Source organism: Pseudonaja textilis, chromosome 6 (assembly GCF_049901715.1).
Source record: "Pseudonaja textilis isolate UNSWEBS1 chromosome 6, rPseTex1.2, whole genome shotgun sequence".
NCBI classification, from domain to species: Eukaryota; Metazoa; Chordata; class Lepidosauria; order Squamata; family Elapidae; genus Pseudonaja; species Pseudonaja textilis.
Genome location: NC_141995.1, coordinates 17,383,690 through 17,401,702, shown reverse-complemented (window position 1 = coordinate 17,401,702; position 18,013 = coordinate 17,383,690). Strand labels below are relative to the sequence as shown.

Sequence of the window (18,013 nt, the reverse complement as noted above, 5' to 3'; positions counted from 1 at the left end):
CTCTCCATTCTCTTTACTTTTTTCTAACTTTAGTATATATCTTTTTTTCCCACTCTCTTTTTCTCTTTCTCTTGGTTTATATATCCTATATAAAAAAATTTGGGTGAATAGTTTGCTTTTGACAGAGCTCTAAATTGATTGATTGTGAAAGGTATTTGAAAATAGATGGTTCTATTGATTGCATTAATACAGAGTAGAGAGCGAAATTGCTGATCTGAATGTTCTTCCTAAGAAAACTACTAACAGCTGAAGGGCTAGCATTTTTGAAAGAAGGCTTATGCTGAAGACATTGTTAGCCATCTACAACCTTAAGCCTATGGACTACCTATAATTTATTTTATCTAACAGTTCCAAGACTTTTTGTAATGACTCACCTCAGTCTCCTAAATATCTAAAGTAATTGCCACAAGATGGCTCTAAACTGCTGAGTTTTATGGTAGTGATAGCATCTATTAATGCCATAGAGCAGTGGTCAGGGAACAGGGGTAAATTACCCCAAATGGGGTAAAAGTGAAAATCTGGGGGTAATGAGGAGGTTGCGCTGGCCAATGGCGGAACTATCGGCATAGCAGCAGTTATTAAAACACCCTTGAGGCAAATTTATCCCCTCCACCCCACCCTTGTTTCCTGGGTCGGAAATGACTCCAGGCTAGATTCTGCAAGAGCCGCGCCGCCCGTTTTTTAGGGGAAGGCGAGCTTCTGGCATAGGGCAGAGCATTTTGGGAAAAGGGACGCTTTCCCCGCGCTGCGATGACCGCACGCTTTCGCGCGCAGTTTGTGTCACCGTGGCTCCCAAATATCATCCTCCCTTCCCGCTTCCTCGCCCCAGGCCCTGCCTGCCTGCCAACTAGCCAGCCAGCCCGGCTCCCTCCCGAAGCCTCTCATCACTGCCAGGCACACAGGAAGCGAAGAGGCACCTGCAACTGCCGCCTTGGCCCCGAGAAAATTCCCAGAAACCCTCGGGAAGCCTGGTGACATTTCATTCCCTGGGCGAGCTATCCCGCCTTCTTCCCAGCCGCGGGGAGGCACCTCCTCCCGCCTCGACCTCCAAATTATGTGTCAGCAGCCTGAGGTGGCCGGGGAGGGGAGAGGCCGGGAGGGGTAACGTCTGCGTTTATAAATTTTTGGGGGTAAGAGGTAAAAAAGTTCCCTGACCCCTGCCATAGAGCGTGTACCTGGAAATTGTAAAATACACTTTAAAATGTGAGAACATGGATGCAGTGAAGATAATTAATCATGAAGTTAATCGATTAATGCAGTAATTAATCAAGCCTTAATTGTTTCATAGGAACTTCCCAGTTTCTGCTTTTTGCAAGTATGATAAAATTTGTTATGTTGGTTAGTTTTAAAATAGAATTATCCTGCCATTCTACACCACACTGGCTTCATGTAAGGGACATGATAATGTATGGATGGGCAGTCTGCTGAATTCTTCCATTCGAAAGAAACACAAAGTTATATTTGGTTTTACTTGTGATTGACACACATTCATTGGGCTTCTTCATTACAGTTCAGAGTTCTCAGAGCCCTGATAACCAGACAAATACAACAGTCAGACTAGAAAAAGAATCTGAAGCTGGACGTAAAAGTAAGTAAAGAAAAACTTATATATCAATATCTATCTCTGCCGTGTTTTCTTACAGGCATTCCCCCAGGCCATCATAAAGTTACCATACCTGGTTTTCAAAAGTATGAATGACCACTAGATATACAGAAAATTTTAAGTAGGATTTTTTTTTTTTTGCAGGCCAGATATAATAACCATAGGATTCCAGATTCAGGCTGATGGGTCTGGACATGTCCATTGTACTATCACTTTTCTTTTTTAAAATAAAAATAATCTATTAAAAATAAAGTTGTGTGAGTTATGTTGACAGACACGCTGATGCTCATGTGCTTCATTAGAAACACAAGTAAAATAGCATTTTTGTGAATAGGTTGCTGGTAAGGGTGCTTTCCTTTCCTCTAGAGCAGGGATGTCAAACTCGTGGTGTTGTGGTGGTGTCATGTGATGTATCAGGACTTTTTTCTCCTTCACTAAACTGGGTGTAGGCATGGCCAATGCATGATAAATCCAGCCCACAGGCCACAAGTTTGACAGCCTTGCTCTAGAGCATCATTCATTTGATTGTTATCCAGAAAGAAAGGAGTAGGGAACAACAATTGATAGCCAATCATGGTTTATCTGGTCAAAGAAAATAAGATAGAGAAGTTTAAGATTTTTAAGATAGTTTAAGATTTTTTTCCATACTACTATCTATTAAGCTATTAAAGTAAAGGTAAAGGTTCCCCTTGCACATATGTGCTAGTTGTTTCCGGCTCTAGGAGGCAGTGCTCATCCCCGTTACAAAGCTGAAAAGCCGAAAACGTCTCCATGGTCATGTGGCTGGCATGACTAAATGCCAAAGGTGCACAGAATGCTGTTACCTTCCCACCAAAGCGGTCCCTATTTTTCTACTTGCATTTTTACATGCTTTCAAACTGCTAGGTTGGCAGAAGCTGGGACAAGTAATGAGAGCTCACTCCATTACATGGCACTAGGGATTTGAACCACTGAACTGCCAACCTTTCTGATCGACAAGCTCAGCGTCTACCTTATTAAGCCACCATGTACCTTATTAAGCTATTAGCTTCTTGTAAAAATGAAGCAATTTGAAAACAACTACAAAAAAAAAATCTCTCTTTTGTATATATAACATCAACATGTATAATATCCCAAATCACTGATTTTGGACAATATTACTGTCTTCATTTTTCAGATATGAGTGTGGAATGCTTCCCAAATCCATATTAAAGTAGCTATCCTTTTAATGATTAAGGGCCTGGAGACAAAAACATATGAAGAATGGTTGCAGGAATTGGGTATGGTCAAACTAGAGAAAAGAAGGACTAAGGGTGACATGATAGCAGTATTCCAGTATTTGAGGGGCTGCCACAAAGAAGAGAGGGTCAACTTATTTTCCAAAGCACCAGAAGGCAAGGCAAGAAACAATGGGTGGAAACTAATCAGAGAGAGAAGCCACCTGGACTTAAGGAGAAACTTCCTAATAGTGAAAACAATTAACTAGTAGAACGGCTTGCCTTCAGAACAGCAGTGTGAACCTTCCTGTTCCACTACTGCTTTGGTGATCACACACATGCACCTAATGCACACATGTAGCTTTTCCCACACCAGCTTAGACCTGCAGCACCAATCAGCTGAGAGGATAAAGAAAACTACAGGGGCAGATGGGAGGGTCGATCCTGCACTTTTCTCTTCTTTATCCTCTCAGCTGATCACGGGAGGCTTTTTTTACTACCAGCTTGAGTGAACCGGGGTGAACCGATAACATACCACCACTGCTTCAGGTTTCATCATAGGAAGTTTTTAACAAAAGACTGGACAGCCAGATCCAGTCTGGGTTCTCTTGCTTGAGCAGGGAGTTGGGCTACAAGACCTCCAAAGTTCCTTCCAGCTCTATTCCGATTGATTGATCATTCTGCAATTTTCACATTACAATGGATGTATGGCTGAAACATTAAGGCTTCTGTGGCAAATTCATAATATCTTCTGCTCTATTAAATTGTGCACACAGACCCTAGCAATAGGGAGAGCTCCAAAATTATTTCCGTATGGTTCAGAAAGGGGACGTGAAGTGTACAGCAAGGAAACATTAAGAAAGCCAAGAAAGCTACCATTAATTCAACTGATCACTGAAAGCAAAACAAAAAACAAAAAACCCTACAGGATCAATATACATGACTATATGTCTTTCAATTTCTTTTCTCCTAGACAATTCAGGATTAACTAATCAGGAAAAACAAGATGATGCTTCTTACATTGGTAAGTAAATATGATCCATGGTCTCTCAAGTTTTAGCAAACAAATATTTTACAAAAATTGTTGCTTGAAATGAAATTGTTGCACTTGCTGGACAGTGAACCTTGCAGCAAATGTGTACCTGCCCACTTCCCTGGCTAACTACCAGTGAGTGTCTTTAGACTCTCCAAAAGAGAAATAGAATGAAATTAACATAAAATTAACAATTTTCACTTCTGAAGCCTTTAGAATACATCAGGACAAGTTGGATCATGCCAACCTTTGCAGAGAGCAAGCATTAGAATATGTTTGCCCAAGAGCTATAAAGTTATCATTCAGGGTAAAAGCATCTGCTTGAAATTTATTGAAAAGGTATCTCATGCAATGCAATAAACACAACACAATTTTTAAAGAATCTATAAAAGAAAATAGACAGCTATGTAGTTGTGTTTGATATTCACTTTGGTACCATCAGACTGAAATTTTTCATCAACATATTGCAATGCACTGTGGGGAGGAAACCCACTGAGCTTGATGAGGGCGGAGTTGGTACATCCCAACAACTCTCTGTCTAACTAGCTTGCTTTGATTGATGAAGATGCTTGGATGAGCAGTGATACATCTCAAATTAATAAGAAAAATAAGCCCGGTTGCCATGACACAGCCTTCAAACAATCTTACCTGGATGATTGAGTATTTTCATCTTCATACTTCAGTAGCATCAGACCCTCATTAAAACATCTACTCAATTAGCCCATCTGGTCCAGCAATTTGTTCCCACAGTGGCCAGCTAACTGCCCAGGGAAGACTGCTACTTTCCTAGCAGATGACCTTTGAGATAGTCACACTGCCGTCTAGTCTAATAGCCATTGATCCCCATGACTTCCATTAACTGGTCCACCCTTTGAGGACTCTGCTTCCAGTATTGTGGGAAGATTGAAATAGCTCCCCTTTGTCCCTTTTATCCCCACTACATATATCACAATTTTTATCAGAAGGAAGCTACTTGAAACCTTTCATCATCATAGTTGCTCTCTACAAACCTTCTCTAACTCTACAATGTCCTTTTTGAAGAGCAGCAACCAGAATAAAGAAAACTGACTTGAAAAGCATGAATTACCATAATTCTCTTCTTTAAAAGGAAAACGTAGGGAAACAAAAAAAAACCAACCTCCAAGTTCTTCCATAATAATTAAAAAGCTCAAACAGGAATTATAGGTTTGCACTTTGCAGCAATTTTTCTTTAGCTAGAATATCACCTGAAAAATATAGACTAAAATAAGACTAAAAAATAAGACTAAAACAGCATATGAAAAGGAGTTCTTACTTGATATAAAATGTACATACACTGAATCGCATGGGTAAACATATATAAATACATCTTATAATTTAAAAACAGGTAGTATATAACAGCATAATGAAGGGTATGACATCTTGGATAGACAAATTCTATGTAAAAGAAGATGCAAAGACTTTGACAATAAAGAGCAAAGTCAGAGAGATGGGAAAGGTTTCAAGGAAAACAAGGTCAACAGCTCTATGGTCCTAATAGCTTGGTACCCCAAAGCATATCAGCTGCTAGAAAGTAATGGGGCACTTAAAATTCATACAGGTAGTCCTCAACTTACAACAATTCATTTACTGACCATTCAAAGTTACAACAACCCTAAAAATGTGACTTATGACCATTTTTCACAGTTTTGACCTTTGCACTTGCCCCATGATCATGGGATCAGAATTCAGAGGCTTGGCAACTGGTTCATATTTATGACCATTGTTGCGTCCCGAGGTTGTGTGATCACCTTCTCACAAGCAAAGTCAATGGGAAGGCCAGATTCACTTAACAACCGGGTTACTAATTTATCAACTACAGTGATTCACTTAACAACTGTGGCAAGAAAGGTTGTAGAATGGGGCCAAACTCACTTAACAAATTTCTCATTTAACAACAAAAATTTTGGGGCTCAATTGTGCTTGTAAGTCGAGGAATACCTGTATTCAACAATGGGAGAGGGAGGGGGGGAGGGAGGGAGAGGGAGAAACCATGTATAGCAGGGTGTCAAACTCATGTTCTCACGGCATTATCACGTGACATAGTGCGACTTTTTCCCCCTTCGCTAATCCAGGCATGGGCGTGACCAGCATGTGATGCATTTGGCCCAAAGGCCGTGAGTTTGACAACCTTGGTGTAGAGTATCCACTCTCTTAAACATATTTGCAGAAACTAGTATTATGCTGACGAAGAGATATACACTCCCATTTGTAATTTGTTCTTCTGATTCATACAGATGGGGGGAAACTACCTTGATCTTAAATTCTGGGTCAAGATAGTGCTATTTACTGCAGAGACTTTTGAGCGGGATGGGAAAACAGATTCCCCCCCTTTCATTAAGGCTCTTTGCCTGCCACCTAGTGGTTATGCTGAAATATAGAAAGGAAAGCCTAACAAATTGATTTTTTAAGTCAGCGCTGACTCCTGGAGACTGCATGGACAAGTCCTTCCAGTTTCCTTAGCAAGATTTCAGAAGTGGTTTGCATTGCTTCCTTCCCAGGGCTGAGAGAAAATGACTAACTCAAAGTCATCCATCTGGCTTTGTCCTTATGGTAGTATCAGAACTAAGTTTTTCAAGAATTCTCAAAGAAGGTATCAAAGGTGGTTGGGAAAGATTGTCATATGTTATACATATATTCTTAAGATGTGCAGGTGTCATAAAGTGTATGAAATAAATAAATACTTTTGTTACATACAGGTATAATTTTGCCAGTTGTCATTGCCCTAATAGTAATAAGTGTCATCGTATTCCTTTTAATGGCTTTGTACCGAATGTGCTTGAAGACAACGCCAGGTGTGTATGTATTCTGTAAAAATTAAAATGCATATGACATAATGAAACATACAGACATAGGATGAGGGTATCTGGCTTTGCATTGCAGTGTTGAGAAAGTATTTTAGATGTCAACTGAAAACAAATCCACAAGTTTTAGTGGCTGCTTTTAAAAAATATAGTTTTCCGATTTTGTGAAATATAATTCTTTCTACTTGGTTCTATTTTGGTGGGATCCCATTACAAGTAGGCAGGCAGTTCTGCATATGGGCCAAAGACAAATTCCTTGTGTGCCCAATCACACTTAGCCAATAAAGAATTCTATTCTATATTCTGCTTTTAAGATACAATTCATTCGCGGAACAGATTCAGAGATAGTAAGAAGAATGATCAAGGAAACATAAACTTAAAACTATAGGTGCTAACAATATTTAGCCATGAGAAAGAAGATCTCTTTAAATATCTGAGAGATTATCACGTGGAAGATAAAAACTGTTCTTAATTGTTGCAGAATATAAGACATGGGACAATGGGTTCCATGACATGCTGGATAACCTTCTGTTGGGGATCCTTTATTCTGCATAGAGGAGGAAGTTGGATTTAATGATGTGAAAGGCCCTTTCCTGTCTGTTAGTCTGAGGTTTTATTTGCTAGAAACCTAACCTGATTTCTCTTAAAGTGCTTCTGAAAGGTGAAAGAAGATCTATAACCCTAAAGCTAAAGTTCAACCTACAAACTCTTAAGTGGACATCCTCGTGGCCCATCCAACCTACTCTTAAGAAATCTGCGAGAAAAACTTTCTTATAAAGATATAGAAATTGAACAGAAGCATCTGTTACTAAATATTGCTGTGTGTCTCACGTGCTTCACAGATTAGATTTCAGTTGCTGATACCATTTATAAGAACAACTGTTAAAAACAACTGGACCAGACTTAAACAATTGGAATCAGTTCTAAATCTTTTTGGAATAAAATATAACTAGATTCAAATTGCTTTGGAAATTTCATGTATAAAACCTTTGAAAATTATTATTGGTTTTAGACTACAGTCAATTTTTGTATTTCAAGAGTTTCTTTATAAGAAGGACAAAACACATAAAAGAAAAAGTTCTCTGATATATCACGTTGAACTAGAAATGTAGAAAGATGATGTGACTTATCATGGTGGACTAGAAAGATAATGTGAATTTAAATTCCTTCCAGAGAGGCAAGAGAATGGAACTGAACAGTAAGTTTTTTCCCTTTTCTTCCATCCATTTTGCTCATTTATGTTAAAACACATTAAACATGTTAGGTTACAGTTTCTTTAACAACCCAGTTTTTAAAAGAGTGGTGTTGTTCACCTGACCTTATAGCCGTCTACATTACTCTTTCAACAGTCAAGTCCCATTTCTTCCAGATGAATGTAATTTGGAGAGTGAAAAAGTAGAGTATGGGAATTAAAGTTACATAACTTGCAGGCAGATACTCTGTGGAGTTTCAAGTCAGCTACAATCTCTCTCGTGTGTACTTTGATTCTCAGTATGTGACCAAGCTGCACTCATAGTCATTATTCTACTTGGTGCAGAAATAACATTTCCTTAAAAACTTTAAACTCCCCCACAAACACACACCCCTCAGAAAATGCAACTTTGTGGAATGTTATCCAAATGTTTTATTCTGTGTGTGTATCTAATACCTCACAGGGTTGTTGTGGGAGAAATGGGAAGAGGAAGCTCACTACCTTGACTTATTTGTAAAAATAATAAAGGTGGGATAAAAATAAATAAGTAAATAAATAAGACAACCACAATTTTCAGCATACAAAGAACAGGTTATTACTATTATTTGCAGCTAAAGAAGTCACCCAGAGTTGCTTTGAAATGGATGATACATAAATTTAATAAATAAGAAGAGATGAGACAATTCCATCACTCCCTATGTTGGTATTCACCCCCGTCTGTGAGAAAATGCTGGAGAATTTGTCTCCACACTTTGCCATTGAAAGAGTTCAGAAAAACTATCGCATTTCTCAAGTCACAGATAAATAGATTTTTCAAGGAATCCCTCTCTACAACTTTAGTTATACCAGTAAGCTGCCTAAATTATATTATTGGCTCAGTACTCAGCACAGGTATTATCTGTAGTTACCACCATGCCATTATTTGGACTCTAAAATTTCAGGATGAGAGAAGTTCAGACAAATGTTTTCTTCATTGTCTTAAAAACAGCCTTTCAATCAGGGCATGACTCTTTGGTAATTCGCCAAAGATGTTTAGTGCTTATAAAGTAGTCTGCAGTCCATCTGAACTCATGTATTATACCATTTCACCCTGACCTTTAGAAAGCATTTCCATTTCTGTAACAATTTTTATCTTGTCCAGACTTGAGCTTATTCTTTCTTTGTTTGGTTACTGATCCAAAAATTCAAATTTGCACAGACCTAAGGCTACTTGTTTTAATTAAACTGTTGATTTACTAATCCAGGTAGATGTCTTCGAATGTTTCAGCATGGCCTTTACTGTTGACCCACATACCAAACTGACATCTGTAAAAACAATTGTACCATTTTTTAAATCCTCTTCAAGCTCATTCATTTACCTCTGGAAAATCTTCAAGGCAATCTTTTAAAACTGTTTTCTCCAAATGAGATAATGAATATATTTTGCTTGGCTTTGCTTTCAACTAGGTTTGGGTTTTACCCCCATTTCCCAGCCCTGTCCAGTTTAGAGAATATAGAGCTGCAGTTTTATGTAATATTGACAAAGAAAGTATGCAACTTTACCATGTTCTATTGTCATTATTTATATTTGGGAAAGTCAGATGCAAGTTGCTAAGGCTTTCCAAAACTCCTCCAGTCAGGTAGCAATCTAATGTTTTTCAAATGAATTCAGTCACATTTCTCTGAATTAAATGGTTCTTCTCAATAAATCTGTGTTGGAACAGATCACTGTTCCTCCTCTACTTCCCACTGGGAGCAAGATATAATCCTATGTCTTTTTATGCTGGCCATGGAAATAGGAATTTTTGGTTTTTCTAAAAAATATTCCTGGGATAGAAACCAGCTTTAGGATTCTTTGCTAGGTGAAGGTAGGAAAGGCTATTTGTTCTTCCAGTCCAGCACAGAAATGTAATCGGTTGCCCACAAAGAAAAAAAAACAAATTTCCTGAAACATTCACTCCAGGAAGGACAAGCAAGGTGACAGAGAGAACAAGACATCCCTGTATTTTCTAGCAGGAAAAAGGAGAAATTAACTTAATACATGTTTGAATGAAAACAAAGCTAATTTCACTTTTTTCAACTAATATGCAGACTCACATTTTCTAATACAATTTCTCATTATTTTGAAAAATACATTGGAAAAAAAGACTCCAATCAAATGTACATGGAAACAGTGTACAATCTGACTTACATTGTGAAAATTATTTGTATTAAAGAAAAATGCATCAAAATACACAAGAACTCCCAAGTTCAGTAAATAGGACGTGAACTGAAGCAGAGAAGGACCAAATCGAACATATCTATGAAAATTTGAATCTGAAAGAAGCATTGGTGGAATTGCCCATTCCTATGGCAGTTTAGAAGCATTTCTTATTTTACACAGAATGGGGCAACGGGCAATAGTATGAAATTGCAGCTGCTCAGCCGCAGTGGCTTCGTTGTTCCTCCCGAATTGCCAAGCCATTTGTACAGCTCAGTATCCATCTGGCTCACTTGGATTCTTTGAATTGGCCGGCAGCTATTAGACATGATAAAGAATGTATAGGCAGTCCTCAGCTTTCTTGCCAAGTACCCAACCAGAATTGGGTACTTGGGATGGGAACCTCCATGGCTAAGTGATGAAGTCATTAAGCAAGTCACACCTGATTTTGTGACCTTTATTCCACGGTCATTAAGTAACTCATGCGAATCTGGCTTTCCCCATTGACTCAGCCTGATGGAAGCTCCCTGATAAGTTTGTAAATGGCATAAACGCATGCAGTTGCCAAGTACACAAATTTTGATCACAGGGACACTACAACAGTCATAAGTGCAAGGACTTGTCCTGAGTCACTTTTATGCTATAATTTTGAATGATCATTAAATGAATACTCATCAGTTGAGAACGATCTATATTCCATCACCAAGGCTGAAGTAAATCACCCTTGGTAGTTCAGCCTCCTATAAAAGGAATGAGAGTAAACAAAATGTAAGGATAAGAAGCAAAGCCAGGCAGGAAAAGCTCCATCCAGCCAACAGTCTGCCAGTTTTTCTGCCCTGTATCATCCTATATCCACTTCCCTATCATGTATCCTTTGTCTTCATGAGACATTTGTCAATCATACAACACCTCCCAACAGAGCCCCATCGGATAAAGAGAATGTGAAACTCATTTCTGTTAAGACAACTTCTTCAGACTCAGGTAAGTCATGCTTATTTATTACTGGTCAGATTGAGAAGTAAGATGAAGCTTTTAAGCATTCAGTCAGAGTTAAACAGATTATTAACCCTGTATTTAGAAGAAAGGCTATGCCTGCTTGAAAAAGATTGAACCTTGTGTGAGACTAGCATATGTCTGTTATTCATTAAATCAGCCCAATTAGTTTGAGACTTTTTCCAAAGTGTGGAATAAATGATGCCACTGCTTTGAGGAGCCAGAACCTTAATGTAAATGAGAAGGACCAATTGATGTTTTTAAGGTTCTGAATCAAGTTGGGGTACTTTATTGAATATTATTAAAGGTGCTCTGCTCATACAAGAGCTAACACACTTCTTCCAATTCTTCAAAAAAACAACACCACACATCCCTAACAATATGTTAAGATCAATCTCAATAACACTGAAGAAGGCTTCTTTAAATGAAAAATGTATGGACAAAATGATATGAAAGAAAAGTTGCTTTGGCTGCTTGTTCAGAATACTTGGTGTGTCGTCCCCCCGCCCCAACCTTTGGATATGATTATGCCTCTCATGTAAGTTTTAACCATTTTCTGGAAAACAGTACAGCAAAAGAAATGATTGGGACCTTCTTCTAAACCAGGGGTATAAAACTCAAGGTCCATGGGCCAGATCTGGCCGGCGAGACCACCCTGTAAAGAGCAAAGGACTGGCCCCATTTTTGGCCACAGGCCTCTCGGGCCCCATTTATAATGAGATTATAATGAGAGTGAGGGAGGGTCTGAGGGAAGTTCTGCCTTAGCACTTGGCCACCACAAGTGCCCCCAAAATGAGTGATGTTGACCTGGCCATGCCTACTCTGGCCATGCCCATACCCCCAGGTCAAATACAACTTTGATGTGGCCCTAAAAGAAATCAAGTTTGACATCCCTGTTCTAAACCATTTATGTCACCCATAGTTTGTCATTAGAGGTTTTTCATTTATAAATAAGCTCTTATATATACATACATACATACACACACACACACACACACACACACACACACACACACTCTTGTATATATAAGGTAAATGTGATTACATGTATAAGAAAAAAACTTCAGGGGAGATTTGGAGACTATATATATGTGTGTGTGTGTGTGTGTGTGTGTGTGTTTGTGTTTTCTGAGGTTCTTGTGGGTATTAGTATGTGGATCTTAGGTTATTCGGGTTTTCTCCCGCGTAAGATTGGAAGTATTTAGGCAACGTTTCGATGAAGTCTCATTCATCATCTTCAGGCTTGTGTCTTCGGCTCTGTGCTTCTCAGAGTGTGCCAAGACATAGACACACACACACACATACACACACACACACACACACACACACACACACATATATATTTGTTTTCTGAGGTTCTCACGGGTATTTGTATGTGGATCTTTGGTTGTTCGGGTTTCTCCGAGATTGATCTAGGCAGCTGTGAAGATTCAGCTCCGGTATCTCAGAGAAGCAAGAATGACAGCCTGAAGATGATGAATGAGACTTCATCAAAACGTTGCCTAGATACTCGAATCTTACGCTGGAGAAACCCGAACAACCAAAGATCCACATATATATATATATATATATATATATATATATATATATATATATATATTTTGTTTTTTTGGGTATTTATATGTATGCTATTCGGATATTTTCCCACGTCGTTGTAGTTGTGCTTTTAAAGTTGTAGCAATGTTTTCGGCAGAATCTCATCTGATGACGGCAGATGAGATTCTGCTGAAATGTTGTGACAACTTTAAAAGCACAACTATAATGACATTGGAAAATACCCAAACAAAGCTGAATAGCATACATATAAATACCCGCAAAACTTATATATATATATATATATATATATATATATATATATATATATATATATATATATTTTGTGTGTGTGTGTGTGTGTGTGTGTGTGTGTGTGTCTATGTCTATGTCTTGGCACACTTGATTTGAAAAAACAGAGTTTGAAAATCACAAGTATGAAATTATCAAACTGTTATTAGACATAATGTTTTCAGACTTGGCATAAAAGAAAGATAACATTGACAATTTTTTAAAAAAGTAATAAATGGAAAAGAGAGTTTCAGGGCCTCAGAAGGCTTCTAAATTTTCCAATCTGACTATAAAGTTTTCTTCTGCTGAGCAAATGCTCAATAAACCCATTACTGAACCGTGTTGTATGCATACTATATTTGGAAGACATTTGAGCCATTGGCACTTTAAGGAACATTACTTTTTTCTCTCTTCCCTCTCACACTAGTTAATTCGATTCATATTTAATACACTTTTTGCAGCTGGCTTTTCAAAATTTTAATGCACTTTCAGTTCACACATTTCCATAAGCATGAAATCCACTTTGCCCTTTCTGATCTTGTGAAATATTCAGTTTTTTAAAAGCCCAAGAAAAAGAAGAAGAAACTCTCTAGTCTCCAAATCTCCCCTGAGATTATTTTTTATACATGTAATCACATTTACCTTTTATTGAACTTTTCTGAAGGAAATGAGCCTCCCTTCTTCAGATGTCAAAACTGAGCTCCCAGGGAACAGCTGTTTTATGAAACAGAAATGCAAGAAAGATGGGCAACAAAATTTTAGTCCGGTGGGATCAGATGTGATATGTTAACAGGAAAATAAGATTGTTTCACCATAGCTGAGGATTATTTCTGCTTTGACTAAAATAGTTGCTCTTTGGTCCAAAAGAACTTGGATTTAATTAGCAAAGTCATCTTCAGAATGAAGAGCAACTCTTCAGGTGTTAACTTTGGTTTTAACAGTTTGATGTCCATTGTTCTGAATTCCAAAAGTTAAAGTCAGAGTATGGAGGAGAGGGACTTCTGTCTGGGAAGGCTACATAGTGGCCCCTTAACTACAATCTATTCTCCAGTCTCCTTTCCCTTGTTTGATTTTAGAAGCCCATATTAAGAAAGAGAAAAAAATCTGCAAGCCCCTTCCACATCCCCTGTTAATAATCCAGTTCATTATGAAGTGTACATTCTGTATTCGCTAATTATGATTCACCTGATCAATGATGCTTAGTGGTTTTTGAAAGCTTTTACAATTTTGCATAATTATATTTTAGCATGATGTTTGTATTCTGTTTTTCATCTCCTGCGTATTTTAAACCACTGCTGTTCCCCATTAATCTTTATTTTCCTTCTGGGCTAGGCATGTTCAGTTTCTTGACCCTTTCCTCCTATGACTTGCCTTTAGGCATGTCATTACCTTTGGAATCCTTCAAACCAATGTGAGTACTCCCATTGGTTCTCAGACAGCAGCCTAAAGACTGCAGTACTTCCCAATGGGCTTAGAAGAGTGATTTCAATGGGTTCCCTTTGCGTTGGGATTAAGTTGCTTCTGGGCTGGGAGTCATCAAACTGGTGGGATATATCCCAGAGTAGATCTATCCTGAGTAGTGATGTCGAACATTTCTATATTTAAGCAAAATAATTTAGGTGGATTTTTTTCTTTACAATCTTAAATGAGTACCTGTTCTTATTACTCAGTTGCACTTTGTGGATCTGCTAGATTAATATGTAGGCCATCCTTTTCTCTTTAAAAAAAAATACATTTAATTTATTTAGCTCTTTTTCACCGACTGCAGTGGCCTATGGCTAAGGCAGAAAACTCTAATGTGACTGTATCTGGACCTTTACTGAAATGGTGTATATTTTCATTTTTCTTAGCAGAGCAGACTTCTCAGGGAAGGAATAAAACTCGGCAACATAATGATTCCTCCTCATGCCAAGGCAATAAATGTGTATGCTCAAGATTTTATTTCTATCTGCTAAATGCTAAATGAATATTTCTCATTTTCAGTGGAAGTCAATAGTTTTTTGTTGAAAAAAGGCAGATAACCTTTTCCGTATGTAGCTTAAAACTTTGGAGCAAATATTGTTATGCGTTCCCAAAGCAGAGAAGGCAAGTGGATAAATACCTTAGAGGACTCTGCTTGCAGTTCAGAAAATCCAAAACAGAACAGATTCTTAGTGTCAGTCATGGATAGCATCTGGGTAGCCTTGGAGATGGGCTACTATAATTATGCAAAGGTCATTTAGAAAAAGAAATATGTCATGAAAATATGATGTTCTATGCGGAGAGGATGCCCCTGACAAAACAGTGAACTATAAAGAGTTTTGTATTAACTCCATAAGAAAGATGTCCAGGAATGCTATAATTCAGAGATGGGTGGATGGATGAGAGGATAGATAGATAGATAGATAGATAGATAGATAGATAGATAGATAGATAGATAGATAGATAGATAGATAGATAGATAGATAGATAGATAGATGAATGGATAGACAGACAGATGGACAGACAGAAAGACAGGTGAATAGATAGGCAGATAGATAGGTAGACAGAGGGCAATGACAACTAGGAAAAAGGGATATTTCTACATCCTTCTTCTAGAAATTTCCATTGGTTTCCTTTGGCAGATGTAGGACCTCTGCAAGATTAGCCTGAGGGAATCTGTCATTTGAAAGATGTAAGGTTCCTTAAATGTCCCTTAATCCCAAATGAAACAGTACCACCTTTCCAAGCAATTAATTGTGTCCTAATTAATATTCTCAAACAGTTTTGAAATTATAGACAAATAATGCAAATTATTGTAGTTTTTGCACTCTAAAAACCAGCCTAATTAATAAAGCCAAAATAATCTTGTAATAAAAACTACTTCAAAACTTTTCTTCATTTTAGATGTGAAGAATTCCTGTTTCATTCCGGAAACCATCGAACAAAGTTGGATTTTCTTGATGTGAGTCAAGAGCATCTATGCATCACTGAAAAAAACCATTCATTTTCATTTCTCTGCAATTTTGCCATGTTGTCATGGTTTTTTCTACATGCCTGCTGTTTACCTCTAAAAAGAATTTTGTAGTTTTTCTCTCTCTTTCTGTCTTTCAGTCCATTGCTCTACAAGACCTATTTATTGCTTTCCATGTATGTAAGGCAGACAAAAAATTGCGTAATGTAAAACTATATAAAAATGCACTTGACATTTGCCAATTCTGACACTGTAGTTTTGTACATAAAAATATATTCTGTCTGTAAATATAATTCTTTATGTTTTTTCAATAATTACCACAATATTAAATATTATATTTTGTGGCCATACCTGTTTACAATAAGAGCTAGATACTAACTTGAGTCTTTCCTTCTGTAAATACAGTAGATTCCCTCTCTCCCATTTCAATGCAAAGCAAAGATTCAAATTATTGTATCCAAAAGTGATTAATCCCCTTATTAAGACTAACTAAACTGGTACAAAAATGTCCACCACATTTAAGTCTTCCAGAAGTCTTTCTAAAGCAAAACCAGAGGTGGTATTCAGCAGGTTCTGACAAGTTCTGGAAAACCGGTAGCGGAAATTTTGAGTAGTTCAGAGAATTGGCAAATACCCCCTCTGACTGGCCCTGCCCCCATCTATTCTCTGCCTCCTGAGTTCCTGCCCTGCACAGGAGAATGGAGCTGGAAAGCAGGTTAGTGGCGTGGGGAGGGAATGGGATTTTGCAGCAACCTTCCCTCAGGAGTGGGGAGGGAATGGAGATTTTGCAGTATCCTTCCCCTGCCATGCCCACCAAGCCATGCCCAACAAGGCACCATGCCCAACAAGCCACGCCCACATTTTTCACGGGTAGTAAAAAAAAAAATTGAATCTCACCACTAAAATGTGACAAAAAAACAAGGAATGGGGAAGAAACAAGGAATGGGAAGGAACAAGGAAAGGGAAGAAGCAAGACACTCCAAAACTTCTTGCACAAAAAGATAAGAATTTGTCTCCATGATGTCTGTAACTCAGATTTGGACTTAAGATTGGAGGTGTCGACATAACTATTTGTGAGCGGCAGATGCAACATATTCAGAGTTTCAGCTACTATACTAGGACATCTTTTACTGTTGTTGTTTTTTTACTTGTTCTCTGCTTCTTGTAACATCTTACCTTGATGAAGATTTCTGCAACTGCTCCTGCATCATTTGATAATATCAGAAGTATTATTACCATAATGTGGATTCCTGGGTTTTTTCCTGATAGGCCAACATTACTATTATGTTTTTTAAACCATTATATGTAGCTCTGCAATCTTTTTTGTGAAGTGGTGGAAAGAACACTTTTACAAGGTAAAAATCATTGCAATGCAACCTGAACCTAGGAAAGAAGGAGGAATGTATAGTTTGTATATCTCTTCAATAAAATACATGGGAATCTCTTGGCTTGATTTCCTTAATCTACTGGATTTCTACTTCAAATGGCAGGTCTGGGGACTATTTTTTTTTAACGAATTTCTAATGTTCCTTAATTCCAAATATTCAAAAAGGGAAATAATAATTTCAGAATAACAAAATTCATGATACCACCTTCTGCTACCATGACTACATTGCATAAGCACAATGTTCAGAAAAGATTCTAGAAATCATCACCCTGTCAATCTTTATCAAGCATTTTTCCCTGGAGAATTGTGTTCTCTTTTTAAAAGAAACAAATCCTGCACATGGTCAAAAGCTGTGTTTGCTATAGCAATCTAGAAATGTAATAAGCAAACTATTATGTTAAAATTCCTTTTCTGGGTGCTTTTATTAAGGATGCAAAAATATAATTTGTCAGGAAGAAAAAAAAGTGTTTTTCTGCAATGTTTTATCAAAGAGACATTTGTGCTTAATTAACATGGCTAAGATGCAAATAAGTTGCTGAAAGATGTGGCAGGCTTTAAATAATTGGGAGGTCATCCCATTCAATCTAGTGATGCTAGAAATTCAACATTAAATTGCAGTTCAGTCTATCTTTAAAACCTCTAATGAAGAATGGACACATCTATTTCAGTTGGTATAGTTAAACAGCTTGTACTGCTAGAGAGTTCTAATATTTAGCCAAAATCCCTTTTTGTATAATTTGAACCTGTTGTATCAGGCATCAGAATGAAGCAAAAGAACATATATTTCCTCAGACATCTATGTGACAGGCTTTCAAATATGTTAAGATAGCTCTCATGTTTCCTCTTAATTGC

General features: G+C 37.7%; 1 protein-coding gene across 4 annotated transcripts in view; it reads left to right on the top strand.

The window, feature by feature from the left end:
* EMCN (endomucin) overlaps positions 1–17,218 on the top strand; it is a 46,642-nt gene extending 29,424 nt beyond the window's left edge. Inside the window, exons 7-14 of one of the 4 annotated variants that reach the window (XM_026698280.2) lie at positions 1,511–1,588; positions 3,773–3,823; positions 6,550–6,645; positions 7,828–7,852; positions 10,945–11,006; positions 14,175–14,253; positions 14,696–14,766; positions 15,708–17,218. In XM_026698280.2, the coding sequence (XP_026554065.1) occupies positions 1,511–1,588; positions 3,773–3,823; positions 6,550–6,645; positions 7,828–7,852; positions 10,945–11,006; positions 14,175–14,253; positions 14,696–14,720 (416 nt within the window). In that variant the 3' untranslated portion in view covers positions 14,721–14,766; positions 15,708–17,218. Of the gene's footprint in view, positions 1–1,510; positions 1,589–3,772; positions 3,824–6,549; positions 6,646–7,827; positions 7,853–10,944; positions 11,007–14,174; positions 14,254–14,692; positions 14,767–15,707 lie in introns of all 4 variants that reach the window. The other 3 variants (XM_026698279.2, XM_026698282.2, XM_026698281.2) reach the window with 3 other exon arrangements.
* The last annotated feature ends 795 nt before the right edge of the window (positions 17,219–18,013 follow it).